The 22,434-nt window shown below is 33.1% G+C and overlaps 1 protein-coding gene across 1 annotated transcript; it reads right to left on the bottom strand.

The window, feature by feature from the left end:
* Window positions 1–21,463: 21,463 nt before the first annotated feature.
* LOC125809382 (transcription factor MYBS3-like) lies at window positions 21,464–22,087 on the bottom strand. The gene has a single exon (XM_049489035.1). It carries the CDS (start codon window positions 22,085–22,087, stop codon window positions 21,464–21,466), a length of 624 nt encoding a protein of 207 aa, XP_049344992.1.
* Between the last annotated feature and the right edge of the window lie 347 nt (window positions 22,088–22,434).

Here is a 22,434-nt window from a genome sequence, read left to right as displayed (position 1 = left end):
CTATGAGCTACGTGATGATACATCGTCTCGCCCATGCTGCCAGAATTTTCCTATACCTTGCCGGGGTATAGGATACCTCAACTAAGTGGATCCACTAAGCTATGCTTAAAAGCAATAAGGAATCATCTAAAAAGTATGACCCTTTATCCATGTTGGCATACATGGTTTATGAGGATTTTGAGTTGTCTTAACTCATCCCCATATCGGTGCTCAATACTACTCCCAATAATATACAACTCAATATCATATGTTTAATAAACTTAAATCTTTCTAAATTTTAGATAATTACTTAAAAGATCCTCTTAAAAGAGGTAACTGCTCTTGAAATATCTTTGAACTCATAACTCATTTAGAAATCCAAGTTTCTCTTTTATAAATGTAAAAACTGATACCTTTGGGAGTACTTAGTTCCCTTATACTCTGACTCAATTCATACTTGAAATTTTTTTCTAAAAAATATATCAAAATCATATTGTGATATGATCATTGATGACTCGAGAATTCATACTGCATAAATATTGATGGTATATCTAGATACTACATTGCTTAAACATTGATGACACACTCGATTGGCATACAAGTCATGTTTTAGAAACTCTTTTCTCAAAACTCATATTTACTTTATCAAAAACATAGTTTAAGACTCAAGTGTTGGCCTTAAAAAGCTTCACAACATTTATAACTCAATTCATAGGGTTCATGCGGAATTATAGACATGAACGACTCAACTGAGGGATCTTATTAGCAATATGGAAACTCAGTACTCAGAACTCAAGAATTCAAGGACTGAAGACTGAAGAACTCATAACTCAGAACTCAACAATACTACTCCTCTCAAGGATACTCAATTCGTAGAGTTCATGTGGAATTATGGGCATGAACGACTCAACTCAACGATCTCAATGACAATATAGAACTCATGATTACAACTCTTCTCATTCTCATACTTACTTACTAAAGACTTAGTTCAAAACTATGGTTGATTTCCAAAGGATTATCAAATTTGACTCAAAGGACCCTCTTGAACTTTACTCTTAGTATATCGTTAATTTGAAAGGTAATTTAAGAGATAAGATTAGGATATGTAGGATCTTTCAATAATTAATGAAGACTTAAATAGTTAATATCAAGGAAAGAATGAAGGCACGATTCAAAGGAACTTATACGATATGAAGAACATAGAAGAAAGAGGTCGAGCGACTCTGGCGTACTAGTGGCATGTCGCGCCAACCCCCAAAGTACTAGGAGTACTTTGGGGCACACTGCTGGCACATCGGCCCAGCCCCCAAAGTACTAGGAGTACTTTAGGGCACACTGCTGGCGCATCTCCCCAGCCTCCTGGTTCCATGGGGGAGCATTGCCCTAGACCTCCTAGCGCTATGGGGGCGCATTGCCCCAGCCTGGACCTATACATTTGACGAATCTTAGTGTTCAATTTCGGGTCCTAACTCATCTAGAATAGATTGGGTTCATCTAAACTTTCTTTTATTCATAAACCCAACACAAAATTATCAAGATCTCACTCAAAATCTATCAAGAAACACCACTAATTTTCAAGACCCTCACCTCAAGAACTCAAAACCTCCATTGATAAAGAATGAGGCAAAAACTCAAGAACTACTCAAGAATCTTTACATACACGATTTCATGAATGAATTAATGGAAGAACTACATGATTTACGTGAGGAAAAACAAGTCCATCACTATGGGAAACCTCACATACCTGGAGAAAACCATGTTTTTGGCGAAAATCAACGAATCTTGAAGAACGCTTGAAAACCTCGCTTTTCTCCTCTTGAAACCTTGCTCTAAAAACCCTATGTGTTTTGAACATGAATGGATATTTTAGAATCTGATTAAACCCTTAATTGGGTCAGAAAAAACGTGTTAAGACAAGTAGGGAAAAGGAAAAGACCAAAATACCCTTTCCTAAATGAATGAAATGTATTAAATGGAAATGCTTCACTCAAATAATGATAAGTTTTTGTTCAGAGCTCGAAATTTAGAAAACTTGGTGGTATTGGAAAGAGGACATAGAGACCTTCGATTTGATAGTTCATGGGCCACCTAATTCTTTATGTGCTAAAAGATATATCGATTGAAGTTGACCCAAGTAACATCTCATAGTGAAACTCAATCGTTTAGAAAGTTTTCAACTCAACTTTATGCTAGGGAATTCTAGTGACCCTAACATCTAAGGAAATTTAGAATCACTCGGTACAAATCTTATTCACCATAAAGAATGACTCGAGTTTTCACTTAGAAATTTTTGGGATGTTACATATAGTTAGATACTGAGCATTGCACACTTGGTGTGAAACAAAAAAAAAAGATCAAGATTAATAATATATATGTTGTCTTTTAATTATCATAAATTATAATCTTGATCATTGTGTTTTACGACTAAGATTATTTAGTTTTCAAATAATTAAAATATGTATTTTTGATCTCATTATATTGTTGAAGACTCTAAAAACAAATGAATAAAAAATTAACACATATTTTACAATCAATCCATCCAAAGTTTTTCTTGTGAAGCATATATTCCTGCAATCATCGACAATACAAAGAAGTCAAAATATATGAAAAGAGAGTATAAGTTGCATTATATTTCAATCGTCTCAATTTAAAAGTCTCATCTAAGCATAGTTGTAGGTACCTAAGTAGACCGATCTTTTTTGCCCTTTTGCTGGTGTGGATGAGTCAATTTTCAACCCAGAACTTGAAGATTCAAGTAGAGCATCAGATGGTTCCAGCAATATCTCACTTGAGCTTAGAGGCATGACCTTTTGATGCTTCTCTCATTAACTATTGGTGGAAAAATGACTTCTTTTTCTATGTAAGACAGTACTGATAAAGTGGTGTTCATGACATTAGAACTTCTCCAGGATGACTTTTGTAGTTGAATTCGGAAGAGTCTATCTGACAGCATGCCTTGGACATGGTTAATGGGTAGGAGTTACTTCTGGAAATGGAAATATGTGTTTCATAGATTTAATTAAAATATATGTTGGACAACTTTGCAGTATTATTAAATTAAAAACATATATACATATACTTATACATTTAAATAAAGGGTAACCACGCAAGTTGTGTCAAATATATGTTCAGTTGTCATGGAGAGCATTTGTTCAGTCAGATTTTCATAAATTAAGGCTGATATCAATCCACTATCATCAATCAGGTCACTTTGGAAGGTATACCTGCAATCATGGTGAGGAAAGATATATAGTATTCATCTAACATGTGGAATCACACAAATCCGATAAATCTAAAAGGTGGTTATTTCTTACTCTCATCTACTCTATCAATCTATTGTTTCAATAATAAGACAAATTTGATCAAATATCAACACATATCAGCGGAAGTAATACTATACCGTCAATTAAGTATTCACAACATATTAACCGCAAGTAGTACAAACTTATAAAATTTAGAACCGACTTTGTTTAGCGTAACGTTAATGAGCCTTCAACCATATGATAGTGATATATTTTGTTTTAGTGTAATCTATACAGAAAAAATATAATACCGAGACACTAATGTTGTGTGTCAATAGTACTCTGTGCATTCAAGCACACAAAAACATCTGTAGGCCATTTGAACTTATCATTTGTGCCTCCACATGGAAAATTCCAATCTGTCGAGGAAAAATGCATTAAGGTGAAATGTATAGGAAAAAGCTCTTTCTCAATGTGAAAAAACTTAAAAGGAAAGACAAAGTAGAAATATTAGCAAACTAAAGGAGAAAGAATCACTGTAACACCAAGAACAAAGTTTCGCCGAAAAAATGCATGAATTATTTTAGACCAACCTTTTCTTTTAACAACTTATTTACAAGGTAGTTGATGGAAAAAACACCACAACCATAATGTAATCATTACCATGATGACCATCTAATAATTTACTTCCATAATTTTCTAAAATTATGTGAATACAAGTAGATACCTAAAGCAATCATTTCACAACATCTGTTTATTTACAAGGCTATGAAAAGGCATTTCTCATAGTTAGTCGCATAACTTGTTACATGAATACTTCACATGACATTTGCCTTACAATAGAGATACATAAAACATAATTTCAATCCCAGCCAGCATAAAAATACCATTAATCATGTGAAATAAGCAAATTGAACTTAAAATGGTCATGTAAATTATGTGGTCATTATATAGGGTATTTGTTAACTCTAAACAAAATAAAATTTTAAGGACTAAATTGACAGATAGATTAAATGACGTATTTGTAAATTTGAATTGACAAAAAATCATAGAGAAGGACCTTCTTTTGTCTTACCGTTTCATGTGCTCCTTTATGTCCCTTTCGCTACCATTTCGGCTATACCTCTTATCCCACTTTTCGTTTTATTGCCCTCTCTTGTCAATAGAAGTTTTATCCACGCTCGCTCTAGAGAGTAGTTAACTGACACATTGCTTAATTTTGAAACAAAAGAACTTAGACAACATTAAAGTGTGTAATAAACATGAACAACACTTGGACCTTAAAGTCTACAACAATAGTTTAGTAGAAAGAAGAAGAGACTATGCTTATGCAGTAGAGGCCAAATGTCGCGTACTTTGTAAGGCTTTTATAACAGTTTAATGCAGTGTTCATCCTCAGACATGTTCAGTACTTATGGAAACCTTACAAGTGTTTGAGAAAGTAGACGAAAGGCTAATTTTTTTTTATTCTCTTAATATTTGGTTTTCTCATAAAGAAACCTGCATTTCAACCTTCTAAGTATCAATTCACCTATTAAAAGGATTATGTAAAGCTCATTTGATGAATCTAAAATATATCAAATTGCTTATAACAATATTTAAGATAATATATTACAAACACACTATTAAATAAAAAATAAAGAAACTAATCTCCACTAATGACACTCTATACCCTTAAAGATCTCAATAGTGTCAGGTTGACTAATATGAGATCCTCCTATTAGAATTTTCTTTGTACTATATAGTATATTTTGGCAAAATCATGGAGTAAGTATTAATTTCTTTGGTCCATTTTAGTTATTCACAGACGATTCTGAAGAAATTGTTGTTGTTGGTGGGGACGCAATGGTACCAGACCAGATACTAACATCAATTTCTGAATTATCTGAAAATCCATAATCTTGAAGGCGGTAATGATCGATCAATTCGAATCTATTCGCACACATTATGAATTTACTCACTTGTATGCCTTTCATTTCGTGGATTCTCTCTTTTACCCTTCGAAGGCTAACCGTAACGTCCACCTTTAACGCGATAACTGATTTGGTCGATGTCGGCATTTTGAGAAGGAGTTTGATTCTTTGATGTTCCGACTTGACCACAACATTCTTATTCAGTTCGAAATCTGTGACGAGTTGAATATGAGATCGATTGAATTTATCAGAATAATGAACATTTAGATCATCGACTAAAATGTTACCTTTGAGGATTAGGATTTGTTTTGGTATAGGAATACCTTGATATTTTTGTATCTTCTCTTTTACCTCTAAAATAGTGTCAAAATAGCCAATTTCAATTGCAAATGAACTTTCTTTTGTTGGATAAAAAACAAATCCATTTGACTTCGATATCACGAATAATAATATCTAAATAAGTTTGTTGTCAAGAATTGAATTGTATAAAAAAATTTAGTCTGAATTTAGTCAAAACAGAACTTTGACGGTTAAATTTATAAGAAAAAAATGGTGAATGAATATTAAAGAAGATTAGATTTTGGTACTAAAATATTAAGATCTTTTTAGCCTTCTATGTAATGTCTTTACTTTTTTTATTAGATGATTTTGATTCACCATTTAATAAAATATTCAACATTTTAAGAATATCATTTGTTCATAATTAATAATTAGCATGTAAATGGACACTGGTATCACTAAATTATAGTTACTTAATATATGGTTTTACCTTAATTATAAGTATTTTCTTATAGGATCATATCCATTGACTTTTGATATTTATAGAAAAATGATTAAAATTTCATTCTTATAATATGGAAGTTAATTATATGACATGATTAATGTTCTATATTTGATCCGTTTTATGTTTTCTTGGTTTTTCATTTGGTGTCTGATACGTTCATTGAAGTTTGACTAATTCAGATTCACGCAAAGTAGGACCATTCGGAAGCCTGCCAAGGATTTCTTGACTCTGTTTTATTTCAGTTTAATTAATATTTTTCTTTCTTAGATCAATAAAATTAGGAATTTTTAAACTAGACATTCTTTAAATTAAATCTCATACTTATCCCCTCACCAACATACAAATCGTTAATATACTAAAAATGTTCTTGACAAATTTATGAATTTTTTAGAGCCACACATATATTTCTTTAATAGTTTATTACTAATAACAATTTTTTACAAAACAAAGAAGAATAACCAAAAGTTACAACTCAAATTATTATTGAGGGTTATATGTAGTAACTTTTTAAACGTGTGTTGATTCTATTTAATTATAGATCAGGAAAATAATCAGAAGTCTCATATTTATTCAGACTCTAATATAGTTAGATAAAGAGAATTTGACACCAAGGTGTGAAACCAAAAAAGAAGATTAAGATTAATAATATATATGTTGTGTCTTAATTATCATAAATTATAATATTAATCATTGTGTTTTACGACTAAGCTTAGTTAGTTTTCAAATAATTAAAATATGTATTTTCTTTATCACATTATATAGTTGACAACTCAGAAAGCAAATGAATAAAAAATTAACACATATTTTACTATCCCTCCATCAAGTTCATCTTGTGAAGCATATATTCCTGCCATCATAGACAATACAGAAAAGTCAAAATTATATGAAAAGAGCATATAAATTGCATTAAATTTCAATAGTCTCAATTTAAACATCTCATCTAAGCTCAGTTGTAGGTACCTAAATAGACCGATCTTTTTAAGCCCTTTTGTTGGTGTGGATGATTCAATTTTCAACCCAGAAGTTGAAGATTCGGTTAGAGCATCAAATGGTTCCAGCAATATCGCACTTGTGCTTAGAGGCTTGACCTGTTGATTCTTCTCTCATTAACTGTTGGTGGAAAGATGACTTATTTTTCTATGTAAGATAGTACTGATAAAATGGTGTTCATGACATTGGAGCTTCTCCAGGATGACTTTTGTAGTTGAATTCGAAAGAGTCTATCTGACAACATGCCTTGGACATGGTTAATGGGCAGGAGTTGCTTATGGAAATGGAAATAGGTGTTTCTTAGATTTAATTAAAATATACGTTGGACAGATTTACGGTATTAGTAAATTAAAAAAATACTAAATTATACTAATACATTTAAATAAAGGGTAACCACACAAGTTGTGTCAAATATTTGTTTAGTTGTCATGGAAAGCATTTTTTCAGTCAGATTTCCATAAATTAAGGCTGATATCAATCCACTATCGTCAATCAGGTCACTTTGAAAGATATACCTGCAATCATGGTGAGGAAAGATATATAGTATTCATCCAACATGTGGAATCACACAAATCAGTTAAATATAAAAGGTGGTTAGTGCTTACTCTCATCTATCTATCAATGTATTTGTTTCAATAATAAATAAAAGAAAGTTGATCAAATATCAACACATATCAACGAAAGTAATACTATCAAGCCAATCAAGTATTCACAACATATTAACCACAAGTAGTACAAAGTTATATAGTTTAGAACCGACATTGTCCAACGTAATGTGACCGAGCCTTCAACCATATGATAGCGATATATTTTGTTGTAATGTAATCTATACAGAAAAAATATAATATCGAGGCACTAACGTTGTCTGTCGATGGTATGTTGTGCATTCAAACTCCTTTTGTCCTTTATAAGCTTTTTCTGCTTACATCCTGAACACTCAAACCCACAAAACTTCTGTTGGTCAATTGAAGTTATAATTTGTGCCTCCACATGGAAAATTCCAATCCATCAAGGAGAACAAAAGCATTAAGGTGAAATGTATAGGAAAGATCTCTTTCGCAATGTGAAAGAACTTAAAAGTAAAGGCACAATAGAAAGATTAACAACCTAAAGGAAAAAGAGCCACTGTAACACCAAAAACAAAGTTTTGTCAAAAAATGCATGAATTTTTTTTGACCAGTTTTTTCTTTTAACAACTTGTTTACAAGGTAGTTGATGGAAAAAAAAAAAAACCACAACCATAATGTAATCATTACCACGATGACCATCTAATATTTAACTTCACGAATTTTTCAAAATTATGTGAATAAAAGTAGATACCTAAATCAATCATTACACAACATCTGTTCATTTACAAGGCTATGAAAAGGCCTTACTCATAGCTTGTTCATAACTTATTATATGAATACTTGACATGACATTTGTCTTACCATAGAAAGACATAAAGCCGAATTTCAATCCCAGCTAGCATAAAAATACCATTAATCATGTGAAATAAGCAAATTGAACTTAAAATGACCATGTCAATTATGTGGTCATTATATAGGGTATTTGTTAATTCTAAACAAAATAAAAATTTTAGGACTAAATTGATATATAGATTAAATGACGTATCTGTAAATTTGATTTGACAAGAAATTATAGAGAAGGACCTTCTTTTGTCTTATTGTTTCATGTACTCCTTTATGTCGCTTCCAATTCCGTTTCGGTTGTACCTCTTGTCCCACTTTTCATTTTGTTGCCCTCTCTTTTCAATAGCAGTTTTATCCACGTTCGATCTGAAGAGAAGTTAACTGACACATTACTTAATTTTAAAATAATAGAACTTGGAGAACATTAAAGTGTGTAATAAACATGAACAACACTTGGACCTTGAAGTCTACAACAATAGTTTAGTAGAAAGAAGAAGAGACAATGGTTATTCAGTAGAGGTCAAATGTCACATACTTTGTAAGACTTTTATAACAGTTTAATGCAGTGTTCGTCCTCAAACATGTTCAGTACTTACGGAAACCTTACAAGTGTTTGAGAAAGTAGACGAAAGGGTATTTTTTTTTCTTAATATTTGGTTTTCTCATAAAGAAACCTGCATTTAAACCTTCTGAGTATCCATTTACCTATAAAGAGGCTTATGTAAAGTTTATTTGATGAATCTATGTATTCTTAAGGCTTTTTGTTTCGATTCCTTATTTCCCTTCCAGCTTCATTCATATGTAATCGCAAATATATTATAATAAAAATGTATTTATTATACACCTGGGGAAGTCGATTATCAAATTCATAATCTAATGTAAATATATTCGTGCCATCAATACTCGTCATTGTTACAAAAACATTGATATCACAATCAGCTATATGCATAATAGAAAAGCAAGAATGAACAATTAAAAAAAAAAGTAACTTAAAATACCAAACAATTTAGAGTTATCCAGAAGAATAATAAGGAAAAAGCTAACCTTTTACGACGCCAATTATTTGAAGTTCTTAAATGACTTTCGAAAGATCATACTTGTACCTTGTGAGAATTCTAACAAAAAACTTATCACATATATAATTTGTACGAACAAGAACACATAAATTTATCTTCTATCAAATAAACCAAAATTCTCTGTTTTTTCACAATATGAATAATTTCACAATACAAACTTTGTAACACTCCGTATTCAAAATAGACAAAAATGCAGATTTTGAGAAGTTGCAGGTGCAACTTACGGTCACCATCCACGGACCGTAGGTCAGACCACGGCCCGTCCTGGTGGTCCGTGGTTCGCCACTGCAACCCCTCCCCAGCTAGCTCAGAAAAAAATTGGCTAAGTCTCGACCCACGGTCCGTAGATCAGACCACGGTCCGTGGTCTGTGTCCGTGGATCAAGATCTCCTTTACCCAGCCTTTGACATGAACTACGGTTGACCAGCACGGACCGTCGTTCGATCCACGGTCCGTAGGTCTGACCGTAGATCGAAGGTTAGCAACCAGTTAGCTGAAAATTCTGATGGGTCAACTTCAGATGGTCATAACTTTTAGCACAAAATGAATTATGTATCCCATCACCTATGGTTAGATATATAATTGAATTATCTTTCCAACGCCACTGAGTTTGCTAAATTCCAACCTCCGAGTAAAAAGTTATTCCCGTTTTTGTGAAGCCCTGTCGGGCAGACTCGACCTACGGACCCAATCGACGGACCGTTGATTGATTGACGGACCGTCAGTCAGGTCCGTCAGTCACTCCGACAGCAGCTAATTCAAGGGTCTTTTGGTCTTTTCCTATTTCGTTTAACCCCTAAGATACGTCGTTTAGACCCTAAATCATGAGGTTTTAATCAGTTTAAGCCTAGAAACATAACTAGAACTTACCTAAGTCAAATCATTAATCAAACTTAGAAGAATTAGAACGTTAAAAGGAGAAAAAAAGTCAAGAACCCTAGTTCAAGAACGCAACAAGTTTCCTTCAGTTCCAGCCCCGAAATAGAAAGATTTCTCCGTGGAATTCGTCACCAGGTATGTGGGATTTCACTAGTGGGTTCCTTTCGCCCATTAGGTCCCTAGAATTCAGTCAGATTCTTGATTCCATAATTATGAACAGACCTAGGGTTTCTAGAATTTTGACAGATCATCATGAATTAGTTATTTAATGTTCCAAATCAGATTATCATGTTATTGCTCAGTTTATCGCATAAATTTCAGAACCCTAGCTATGTATTTCATTAGTTCTTGAATTACACATGCTAGGTCAGATATTTCAGTTATTCAGATATACATGCTCCAGTTTTATGCCACATTATCAGTATATTTCAGCATAAACCCTATTTTGAGTTATAAATCATGAGAAGCTTTTCTTTAAGACAACACTTGAGTTTTACATTGAGTTTTTGATAAAGTTAAGATGAGTTTTGAGAAAGAGCTTCTAATACATGATTAGTATGACAATTGAGTAGGTCATCAATGTATGAATAGTATGGTATCTAGATATACCATCAATGTTTATGCAGTATGACTTCCCAAGTCATTAATGATCAGAGTATTGTTTTCTAAAAAGGAGTTTTCAAGTATGAGTATTTACATGTCAGTATTTTAAGCTATTCAGTATTTCAGTCATAATATATTCAGTTATACATGCCTCAGTTTATGAATGCATCATTATCAGATTAATTGTTGCATTCTCAGTTTGCATGTTCAGTTTCGAGCTATCCAGTATTTACAGAAATTCAGTCATAACCAGTTAACCACTTAATTCATTGGGAGTAGCATAAACCGAGTTGGACTAGGGTTTCAGCGTACCCATATAGCCCCAGAACTACGAGCCACGTAGGTGTAAGTCCCCTCTGTGGGCAACATCAGTTTAGTGATCACGCCAGCATGCCTTTATACCTCTGGCAGGGTATATTGGGTCCTCTCGATGGGGCGTATACATCGGACTCCACATTAGCTCATGTGGTTTTATGTCGGTTATTAGTAGCTCCCACAGTTCAGTCAGATTCTATTGCATTGACCATTTATCAGTATATTCAGTATTCAGTCAGCATGTTATAAATTGGTCATTGCATTCAGTTAGCTCAGTATTCAGTATCTATATCATGTTCAGATTATTTCATTGCTTTATTGCTTTGTTCAGTTATATGTTCTTTCAGCTTTACTCTATCCTGCCTGCTCAGTACCTTTCAAGTACTGACGCATATGTGCGCTACATCTTCTTGTGATGTAGGTTCAGGCTCTCAGTATCCAGGTCACGCTTAGATCGATTTCCGATCTCCAGTTCAGCAACATCAGTGGTGAGTCCTCATTCTTCGAGGACTAGTGACATGTTTATCTTTATCGCTTTTAGTCTTTAGTTTCAGTTTTGCTAGATCTAGTTGGGCCATGTCCCAACATTTCTAGTCAGTTTAGAGGCTTATTTAAGACATAGATAGATTCAGCTTAGTATTGAGTTAATAACTTCTTTGTATTAAACTCATCAGTTTTCATATATCTCAGTTATAGTATATGGGTATTCCCCATCTCTTCAGTTTATTTATGATTTAGCTTCCGCATCAGTTTATTTTCTTTAGTATGCTCATGATCATGCCAGCAGGGTTAGCTTGGGATCACTTGTGGTCCTAGGTCCCGTGTCCGCGTCTTGGGGGTAGCTCGGGGCGTGAGAAACTTCTTTTTGCATATTCAATGAAACGAAATGAAACCTTAGTTTGCACACCAAAACTAAATCCTCAAATAATAAATAAATAAAACAACACAAAGTAATGACAGTTGAGCACATGCATATACAAAAGCAACTAAAAGAAGAAGCAGGAGTACAAAATAATAGGATCTAACATTAATTAGCCGATGAACTAAGTGAAAGTAATGCCATAATTTTGATTGTTACGAAATTTGATGCCAAACATAAAAAATAACATGCATCAAATAATAAACCACTTACCCATGAAACTTAAGTTCCTATAAAATTCAAGAAAATTAAAAAAATCCTAAAATAAATAGAGTAAAAGTGCATAGAAATCCATATCCATACCGATGAAAAAATGAAGAAGCTTGAGAATGGAAGGAGAAGAGAACAACGACTGTGGTTGTTTAGAGAAGACAGAGCTTATGTGGTTAAAGTGACAAATATACCCCTCCAAAAATTGTTAGATCAGCACGTGTTTAAGGACATTTTGGAGTAGACAGGTGTTCATTGTAGAAAGGCAAACACTATTAGATCTAATTATGAAAGCCCAAGTTTTGGGTACAATTTAGATAGCTTTTTGTACAATGTCATATTGATGTGTTCGTCCTATTATTAATGGCTTATATAATAGGGTAATATACTATGATGTTTTTTTTCTGGAAAAAGGGCCTAAAATACCCCATTCATCCATATATTGGCTCCCAAATACCCATGTCATCCACCCATTGGCTCCCAAATACCCCTGTCATCCACATTTGAGTCCAATATTGACCACTTTTATAACGAAATATCATTTAAGTAATTAAATTATAATCAATAGATGGTCCCCACTTATTAAAAAATTAATTTAAATTATAATCTGTAATAAAAGTAGTCAATATCGGACCCAAATGTAGATGACAGGGGTATTTGGGAGCCAATAGGTCGATGACAGAGGTATTTGGGAGCCAATAGTTACATGAATGGTAGTTTTTGTCACGCCCCCAACCTACACCCTGGACGTGACCGACACTCGATAACTATTAATAGTCCCCAAGCGAACCCTTGACCTGACTGACTACTTAGCAGAAGACTTACTCAGGCGATAAAAGGCTTAAAATAGAATTTTTGAACATTTAAACTCAAAGTAAAAAATCAACTCAAACTATTTGTAAAATACTCAATAACATCAGTATTATAGTTTGCAAAAACATCTCAAGGAAAAGTAAATACTAAAAGCCTCCTCAACTCTATCAATCTATGAAGCCTCTACTATTAAAGAAGGATGTTGGAACAAGACCCACGACATCTCAAAACTACTAACTAGAAAGTAAATGTGAAGTCTTCTAAAATGCATGAAGGCTCACCAAAAACTAACTGGAGTGTAGAGTGATCTCAACAAAGTGCCTGTTGATGATCCTAAACACTTGTATCTGCATCATAAAAAGATGCAGGTCGAATGACATCAGTAAATTGAATGTACAGTATGTAATATAGCCGAAGCGAAAAAACTGAATGAAAAGACTGCAATAGATATAACATAAACTCAACTAAATGTAAATAATTAAAGGAAGGAAATCATTTAAACTTTGCAAAAATACTAACTCATTTTTGATACTGAACATAATAATTGATAAAATGAAAATACACTCTTAACTCTATTTGGGAGATTCTCTAACCGACAACCATCACTATGAGCCACGTGAGTATAAAACGTCTTGTCCACTCTGCTAGAACTTTCCTATATCGTGCTGGGATATAGCACACCTCAACTAAGTGGATCACTAAGCTCTGCCCGAAGGCACTAAGGATTCATCTAAAACGTATGATCTTGTATCAATGTTGGCAAAACATGGTTTATGAGAGCTGTGAGTTGTCTGAACTCTCCCCCATATCGGTGCTTAATACTACTCCCAATAACATATACACTTTCTCAAATGTATAAAAACATACTCTTTCTCATTTAGAAAATAAGGTATTTTTACATTGAGTAAAAAGGTAAATGCTTTGTACTTAATCTTCTTGAAAATTCTTTTAACTTTTCTAAAATAAAGTCTACTCTTTTTCTTCATGTAAAAATGAGACATTTGGGAAATACTTAGTCCCCTTATACTCTTTCTCAAACTGCTCTTTACTTCCTCAAAACTCAGTTTAAACAATAATTTTTTGTTTAAATGATTCTCAATAAAGATTTACATAATACTTAAAAATAGGGTTCATGCTGAAAAATAGTCATGAACAATCAACTCAATAATCACAATACACAATGTACGACAATTCAATGATTATAAATAGGAATTCAATAATCAACAACTCAAGAATTCAGAACTCAATATCAACTCATTTCAAGAATACTGAAATCCTAAGGATAGAACCCTAGATTACTCTCTTACTAATTTGAAAGTAGATATAGGGTGTGAGGACGAACTAGTCCAACACTATGATGACCTTACATACCTGATTATGAAGATTTTAGAATGGAAACTTTGGTGGAAACTTGATTTATCTTGAACTTGAATACTTGGGGCTTGGTCTTGAGAGAAGAAACACTTTCTTTGTATCTTGAATTTTTGACTTGAAGGTTTTAGGGTTGTTGTTGGAGAAGAGGAACCCTAGGTGACTCTTAAAGGAATTTCTAAATACTTAAATGTTTTGATTGATGAAACTAGTTAGTTGAATGATATCCTCTATTAAAACACTCATAACCGACTTAGAATAGGGTTAAAAACGATATAGGGGAAAGACCAAAACAATCCCAACTTCAAAACTAATGAGGTGCCCAAAATGGGCAGTTTCACGGACTATTTAAGGCTTCACGGTCTGTGAAACTCTTCACGAGCCGTCTAGCTGGTCGTGAAACTTCACCTGCCCGACAATGCTTTACTAAAATGAGCATAACCTTTTACTCTGAGCTTGAAATGAGGCAAACTTGGTGACGTTGGAAAGATGACTCAAATACCTCTAATTTGATAGGTTATGAGCCACCTAATTCATTTTGACCTTAGAGATATGATTTTCTGAAGTTGACCCAATACTTAAAAAACTAGTGGATGACTTGTACGGACTCCTAAACGAACCGTACAAGTTACCATGGTCCGTTTGGGTTCCCGTCTAGGTGACTCCCACCTTGGAAGCCTTGGACGGTCGTCCACTATGCCCTACACGGGCCATGGACCCCTAAATGGACCGTCTAGGATGCCGTGAAGGGTCCATGATCCATTTTGGGTTCGTGGACTTGCTCGTTACCCCCTCTTTAGTCCTTTTCAAAGTCCGAGGTGTTACACAGATGATTGAAATTTTTAAGAGTAAAGTTGTGAGGTGTTAAAAAATAATTCAGGTCTTAGCTTAGAATTTTTTGGGGTGTTACAATATCTCCCCATTGGGATTATTCGTCAAGAACAATATTATTGACGAATCATACTAAGAGTTTGGAACTGTCTATAGCACAAAATTCAAGAACGATATTGTTCTGGAAATAATCACGCTCTATCTAAAGTCATCTTATATGAAACAAAGGAAATCTGGGAATGAAGTAAGAATAGGACTATTATGTCTTAAACAATACAACTGTTAACTTTCAAGCCTAGCAACACCTCTAAACCATGCCCTCTTTTATGAATACCGCACCTCATTAGCTGCAACTCATAACTACTTCAAGGGTTTATGACTATTGTTACCAAGGTCTAAGTTAAATTGTCTGCTCTTACTGAGTTCAAGCCTAATCTCTAAATCGTAAGATGCTAAACATGAGATGGTTATACTAATCTAGACCACAAGATTCGGTTCTATACCTCTATAGGGAATCTTATCCCAAGAATACTTCTCCATATAACCGCATTCAACAAACTTTGAACCCATATCAAGAAACACATAATGAATTTGTCTACATGTTAACAACACCACATTCAAGCCTAGTACTATAACCACACCATGAAATTCTATCAAGCAATCCTTCTAAGAATTTCTCATTCTCTCATCATCTCTACTAACTGAAAAATCATGAATTATTAACATGAACCAACTAATTGCTCTCATTTAACTATTTCTCATAGTAAGACTTCATTCATCCTTCCTCCCCTTATATAACCTTAGATAGAATAAGCACACTACTGCTACCAACATAAGAAACATCAACATTCTTCTTCTATCATCACTCAACTACTATCATCAACATCACTCTCTAACTAAAAGGATTTGTGAAAGAGCTTTAGGTCCAAAGATCATAAGCATGATTCATTCGAGAATTCTGATATAAGAATATGCATGACATACCATTATGTTGCTATCCATTGAGAGTAAATCATGAATTTTCGAGACTAAGCATACTATGAGGCATGAGTGTCTATATGAATAGGTTCATATCATGAAGCTGATATCCATAACTTTATGGAGTAAGATTAATATCAATGGGCTAAAGTCTTTGCCCCTCACTCTAGGAACTGAGCATAGATGTGAATCTTTTTGAAGTGTATGAGCATAAGTCATGAACACAATTCTGATATTAGAGATATCAACATGATGTTGTAAACTGACTTTGAGGAATACACTAGAGAATGAATTGATTGATATATCTCTAAAACTCTTTTTGAACACATCGTTATCTAATTCTCCACACTTGACTTGGTTTCTCATCTTATCATCTCCCCCTTAGATTTGAAGCTGACACTTTAAAGCTATGGATATATTCCATCATCTCTAAACTAGTCTACATTTGCTTTACTCTAATACTCTGAAAAACTTATCTCATGGCTACTGAACTCTCCATATGCAGGTATTAAGATTCCTTCTAAGACCTCTTTCTAAGATGCTTCTCTTAACCTCTTCTCATTTCCTTATAAAGCCACTTATCTAACTCTTAATAGTCTGATTCCTCCTTCTTATCCCACTAATACAGTCCTTCTAAGTTCATATCAAGATAACTGGAGGAAACTTGAACTATATTTAAGAGGTTTATCCTTGGCTGTATATGATTCTTTCTACCAAACTTTAGAGGATAATAAATAATGCTTACATCAACGTACTCCACAGTGACAACTCAAATTTATTATCTAGGCACACATAAAAAATCATTAACTTAATTGGAACCTCCTCTGACTACATACGATCTCAGGTACACCTGTTAATGCTCTTGCTAATCTAATGACTTAGCCACACTCACTTGCTCTTATCTAAGAGTCATAATACCACACTTGTACAACTCACACTAATCTAAAGTAAGACCTTAATTTCTCACCTAATTTATGTCAAACTTACCAGATCATATCTCGAATTAACATATCACCCTCATGTTGCCATCCTTTTGATTTAAGAAATACTCGCCCACTAAGATCTCATGACAAGTAGTCAATCTTTATCTCTCAGTCTACATACTTATAGTTTACCGTCACATTCTATGTTGTCTTCATTAACTCAATGTTACATCGACATAAACTCATTTCTAGTTAAAGTATACTCTAACTCATCTTGACTAGTAACTATTAATCTACCTTCTATAATGAAATCTACACAATTCATCACTTCTTAGTATACCCTTAAGGAAAAACTCCTCATTAATAACTTACTGGGTACATGACTGCAAGAAACATAATTTGCCTAATCACTATCTTTCTTTCTTAGATTACTATACCTTTGCATGCATTCTTCTAACACTAGGCACTTTTTACTTCTACTGCTTATAACATCGTAACTCATACTATCTTTTCGGGTAAAAATATTACCCAAGCTCTAGAATACACTTCCTCATACGAGTATGTGATATAGTTGAAGTGAAATAACTGAATAAAAGGACTGCAATAGATGTAACATAAACTCAACTTAATGCAAAGAATTAAAGGAATGAAATCATTTAAACTTTACAAAAGTACTTACTCATCTCTTAAATTCAACATAATAAGTAATATAATGAAAATACACGTTTATCTCTATTTGGGAGATTCTCTAACTGACAACCATCACTATGAGCTATGCGATGATACATTGTCTTGTCCACGCTGCCAGAACTGTCCAATATCATGCTGGGATATAGGGCATCTCAACTGAGTGAATCCACTAAGCTCTGCCCGAAGACACTAAGGATTCATCTAAAAAGTATGGTCATGTACCCATGTTGGCAAGATATGGTTTATGAGGGTTGTGAGTTGTCTGAACTCTCTCCATATCGGTGCTCAATACTACTCCCAATGATATATACTTTTTCTTAAATGTATAAAAATATACTCTTTCTCTAGTTTGAGATAATTGCTCAAACTATCCTCTTAAAAGAGGTAACTGCTCTCAAAATATCTCTGGAACTTACTGCTCATTTAGAAAACAAAGTTTCTCTTTGCTCAATGTTAACATACATTATGGGTTGAGATAATTACTCAAAAGGGGCCTCTTTAAGAGGTAACTCTGCACTTAATCTTTCTGAAAACTCTTTTAACTTTTCTAAAAAAAAGTCTTCTTTTTGTATTCATGTAAAAATGAAACATTTGGGAAATACTTAGTTGCCTTATACTCTTTCTCAAACTACTCTTTACTTCCTCAAAACTAGTTTAAACAATAATGTTTTGTTTAAATATTCTCAATAAAGATTCACTGAATACTCAAAAATAGGATTCATGCTGAAAAACAGTCATGAACAATCAATTCAATAACCACAATGCACAATGTACGATAATTCAATGATTAGAAATAGGAATTCAATAACCAATAGCTCAAGTATTCAGAGCATAATATCAACTCATCTCAAGAATATTGAGATTCTAAGGATAGAACCCTAGATTACTTTTGTACTAATTTGAAAGTAGATGTAGGGCATGAGAAAGAACTAGTCCAACACTATGATGACCTTACATACCTGATTATGAAGATTTTAGAATAGAAACTTTGGTGGAGACTTGATTTATCCTGAACATGAAATCTTGGGACTTGATCTTGAAAGAAGAAACTCTGATGAAGTTCTTAGAGTGGAAGAACTTGGAAAAACCTTGGGTGGAAGGATTTTCTTTGTATCCTAGATTTTTGACTTGAAGGATTTAGGGTTCTTGTTACAGAAAAGGAACTCTAAGTGAGTTTTAAAGGAATTTGTAAATACTTGAATGTTTTGATTGATGAAAACTAGTTAGTTGAATGATATACTCAGTTAAAACACTCAAAAACGACTTAGAATAGGGTTAAAAATGACATAGGGGAAAAGACCAAAATGATCCCAACTTTAAAACCGATGAGGTTCCCAAAACGGGTGGTTTCACGGACTGTTAAAGGCTTCACGGTTCGTGAAACTCTTCACGGGCCGTCTAGCCGGTCGTGAAGCTTCACCTGCCCGACAATGCTTCACTAAAACAGGCATAACCTTTTACTCTGGGCTCGAAATGCGGCAAACTTGGTGGTGTTGGAAAGAGGACTCAAAGACCTTTAATTTTATTTGTTTTGGGACACCTAATTCATTTGAGCTGAGAGATATGATCGTTTGAAGTTGACCCAAAACTTAAAAATCGGTGGGTGACTTGTACAAACCCCTAAACGGACCGTACAAGTCGCCACTGGCCGTCTAGGTAAATCCCACCTTGGCAGCCTTGGACGGTCATCCACTATGCCCTAAACGGTCCATGGACCCCTAAATAGACCATCGAGGGTGCCGTAAAGGGTCCATGGTTCATTTTGGGTTCTTGGACTTGCATGTTACCCCTCTTTAGTCATTTCCAAAGTCCGAGGTGTTACACAGACGATTCAAAAATTTAAGAGTAAAGTTACGAGGTATTATAAAATGATTGTGGTCTTAGCTTGGAAATTTTCGAGGTGTTACAGTTTTGTACTATTTCCAATAGTTCGAGGGTATTTTAGGCCCTTTTCCATTTTTTTTTAAATTTGTAACTCTTAAGCTTAAGTATTTCATTCGGCGTAAATTATATATATATACTTGGTTTCAAAAAATATTCTTATACCTTGAATCTTACAAATGTGATGTCGATGCTCGATAAACCCTTAGGGGTTGTTTGGTTATTGGTTAGAGTTATGCATATATTAGTTATGAATGGTTTAATTATGTTGGGTTTAGTTATGCGGATATTAGTTATGTAGATATTATTCAATTATGTAGAGATTACAATGTGAATCATTAATTATTGAATATTGAATTTGTTGTAAATTAATATATATCATTTACAAATAAATAAGTAAGCAAATAGTATAGATTCTCTATCTGTTTGAATAAAAAGTAAAGAAAAAAAAATTCTCCCTCTATACTTAACTAGGACTTCTGTTTTTTCTTTTTGCTAGTTTATTAATGTTTATAGCTTATAAAAATAAAATACCATTAATATATTTCAAGTACATTATAATATCCTATTTTACGTAATGTAAATATTCTATCAATATGTTGTATATATTGTATATATATATTTTTAATATACCAAATATATGAATTATGTAAAAATTCGCGTCCTCACAAAAGAATAAAACATGTTAATTAAATATGTGGAATATATTTAATAATATATAACACTAATACATATATGATTAGCATATGCGCCGTCGAAATATATACAATCTAATTTGTAATATTAATAAAATATTTACATTTGGATTTCAAATGAAAAAAAAAAAGGTTGTTCGTGTATAAAAAAAATAAGAAAAAAAGTTAGGAAAACAATATAGTTAGGTAAAGTTCTCGATAAAAAAAGATTTAATTATAAATCTATAGGGGTAAATATGTAATTTATTATTTTAATACATGTATAGCTAATACCCGCTTAACTTATTTCACCTTCTATCCTGCATAACCTATAAATAGATTTTCTCATAAGTTATGTTGATATTCATTATGTAGAACTACAAAAAATGCAACCAAAAACCGTATAAAATTAATACATGAATAACTTTTATGCGACATTTAGAATCCTAGCAACCAAACATGGTATAAGTTATGTTGACTTTTCTACCTAATACAATACTTTTACCAAACATGATAAAACTAATACAACTTTTTATACATTAATAAAATGTACCTTATACAGTAACCAAACGCCCCTTAATTAATTCTTTCCCTTTCTCATCATAATTAGTTTATTAATCTATGATTATTTTGAAAATATTTGCAAATAGTTTTTCTACCTCCATAAGATAGGAATATGATTTTCATATGTCGGTTAATTTGGATAATTATGCTCCCCTTTTAATTAAAGACACGGAATATCTCCAAAAAAAAGCTAAATTAAAAGCAATATACTTGTCGATTTTTAGTCAATTGAACCTCTTGAACATCCTATAGAATACAAGTGGACGATGTGGAAACCGACAACACATACAAAACAAGTAAAATAAATTGAAGTAAAACTATGGTTTCAGTTCATCTATGAAATTTACTTGAATAATAAGACATATGTCCATGAAAAAATAATCAAAGATTAAGTAGTCTTGTGTATATGTTGTTGACTATAAGGTTAACTCTAAATTATTTTCCTTACAAGAAGAATTAGAAGAAGAAGAAATCCCAGAAAGTGGCTTGTTGAATGTAGTAGCACTAGCTGATGTTGAGGCATTATCATGATGATAATATGGATACATGTAAACCCAATTTAGAGGCAAAACTCTTTTCATCATGTAATAATTTGGAACAACACTTGGCACGTTATGACTTTCTTGATTATTTCCTAGTGAAACAATAGCATCATGTGTATCCTCTAATTGATCAAGACGAAGGTCGAAAACACTTGATTTCTTGCGATATTTTCTCTCATTAGCATCCAATAATCTCATGAAGTATTTTTGAGCATGACTAGCAACCTGTGTTGATGTTCTACTAGGCACGAAATCCTTAGCAATCTTAGCCCAATTACCTTTCCCGTGAAAATCCAATCCCTTCAAGAATGCTATCTGTTCATCCTCCGTCCATGGATTTCCTTTCTTGATTCTTCTCTCCGTGCTATCTTTTTTAGACATTGCACCACCAGCAGTAGCAGTAATCTCAACACCAAATAATTTAATACTTTTGCCTTTCTCACTGCACGTTCTTTGATTATGCCCATTCCCACCACACACCGTACAATTCCTTTCCATTGTGCTATTTTTTTTTCTCTTTAAGAGACTAATTTGATTAAATCAAGAACTATAGTGTATATATATAAGGAGTAAAGTTTCCTTTATTACTCAATGTAAAAGAAAAGCGTGTCTTTTTCACCTTTATGGTAAATAATGCTAGTTAGTAATAATGTCATAACATCTTATTTTATTAATATTTTTGAAGCAGATTATGTACTATCGATCAATCCATATAAAACTTAAAAATAATCTGTATTAGATTGAAATAAGGAAAAAAATTTACTACTACTATTTTACAGATCCTTATTTTACCATCTTATGATATGATTAAGGTTTTGCTCCATCGAGATCTTTGTTATATATTC

The sequence above is a fragment of the Solanum verrucosum genome, unplaced genomic scaffold (genome assembly GCF_900185275.1).
Source record: "Solanum verrucosum unplaced genomic scaffold, falcon-dt-bn FXZP01000062.1, whole genome shotgun sequence".
NCBI lineage: Eukaryota > Viridiplantae > Streptophyta > Magnoliopsida > Solanales > Solanaceae > Solanum > Solanum verrucosum.
Note: the sequence above shows the minus strand (reverse complement) of the source record. Positions and strands in the feature narration are given on the sequence as shown.

Bases quoted from the DNA above. Each gene is read 5' to 3' on its own strand.
- LOC125809382 (XM_049489035.1), bottom strand. From the start codon at position 22,087: ATGGAAAGGAATTGTACGGTGTGTGGTGGGAATGGGCATAATCAAAGA.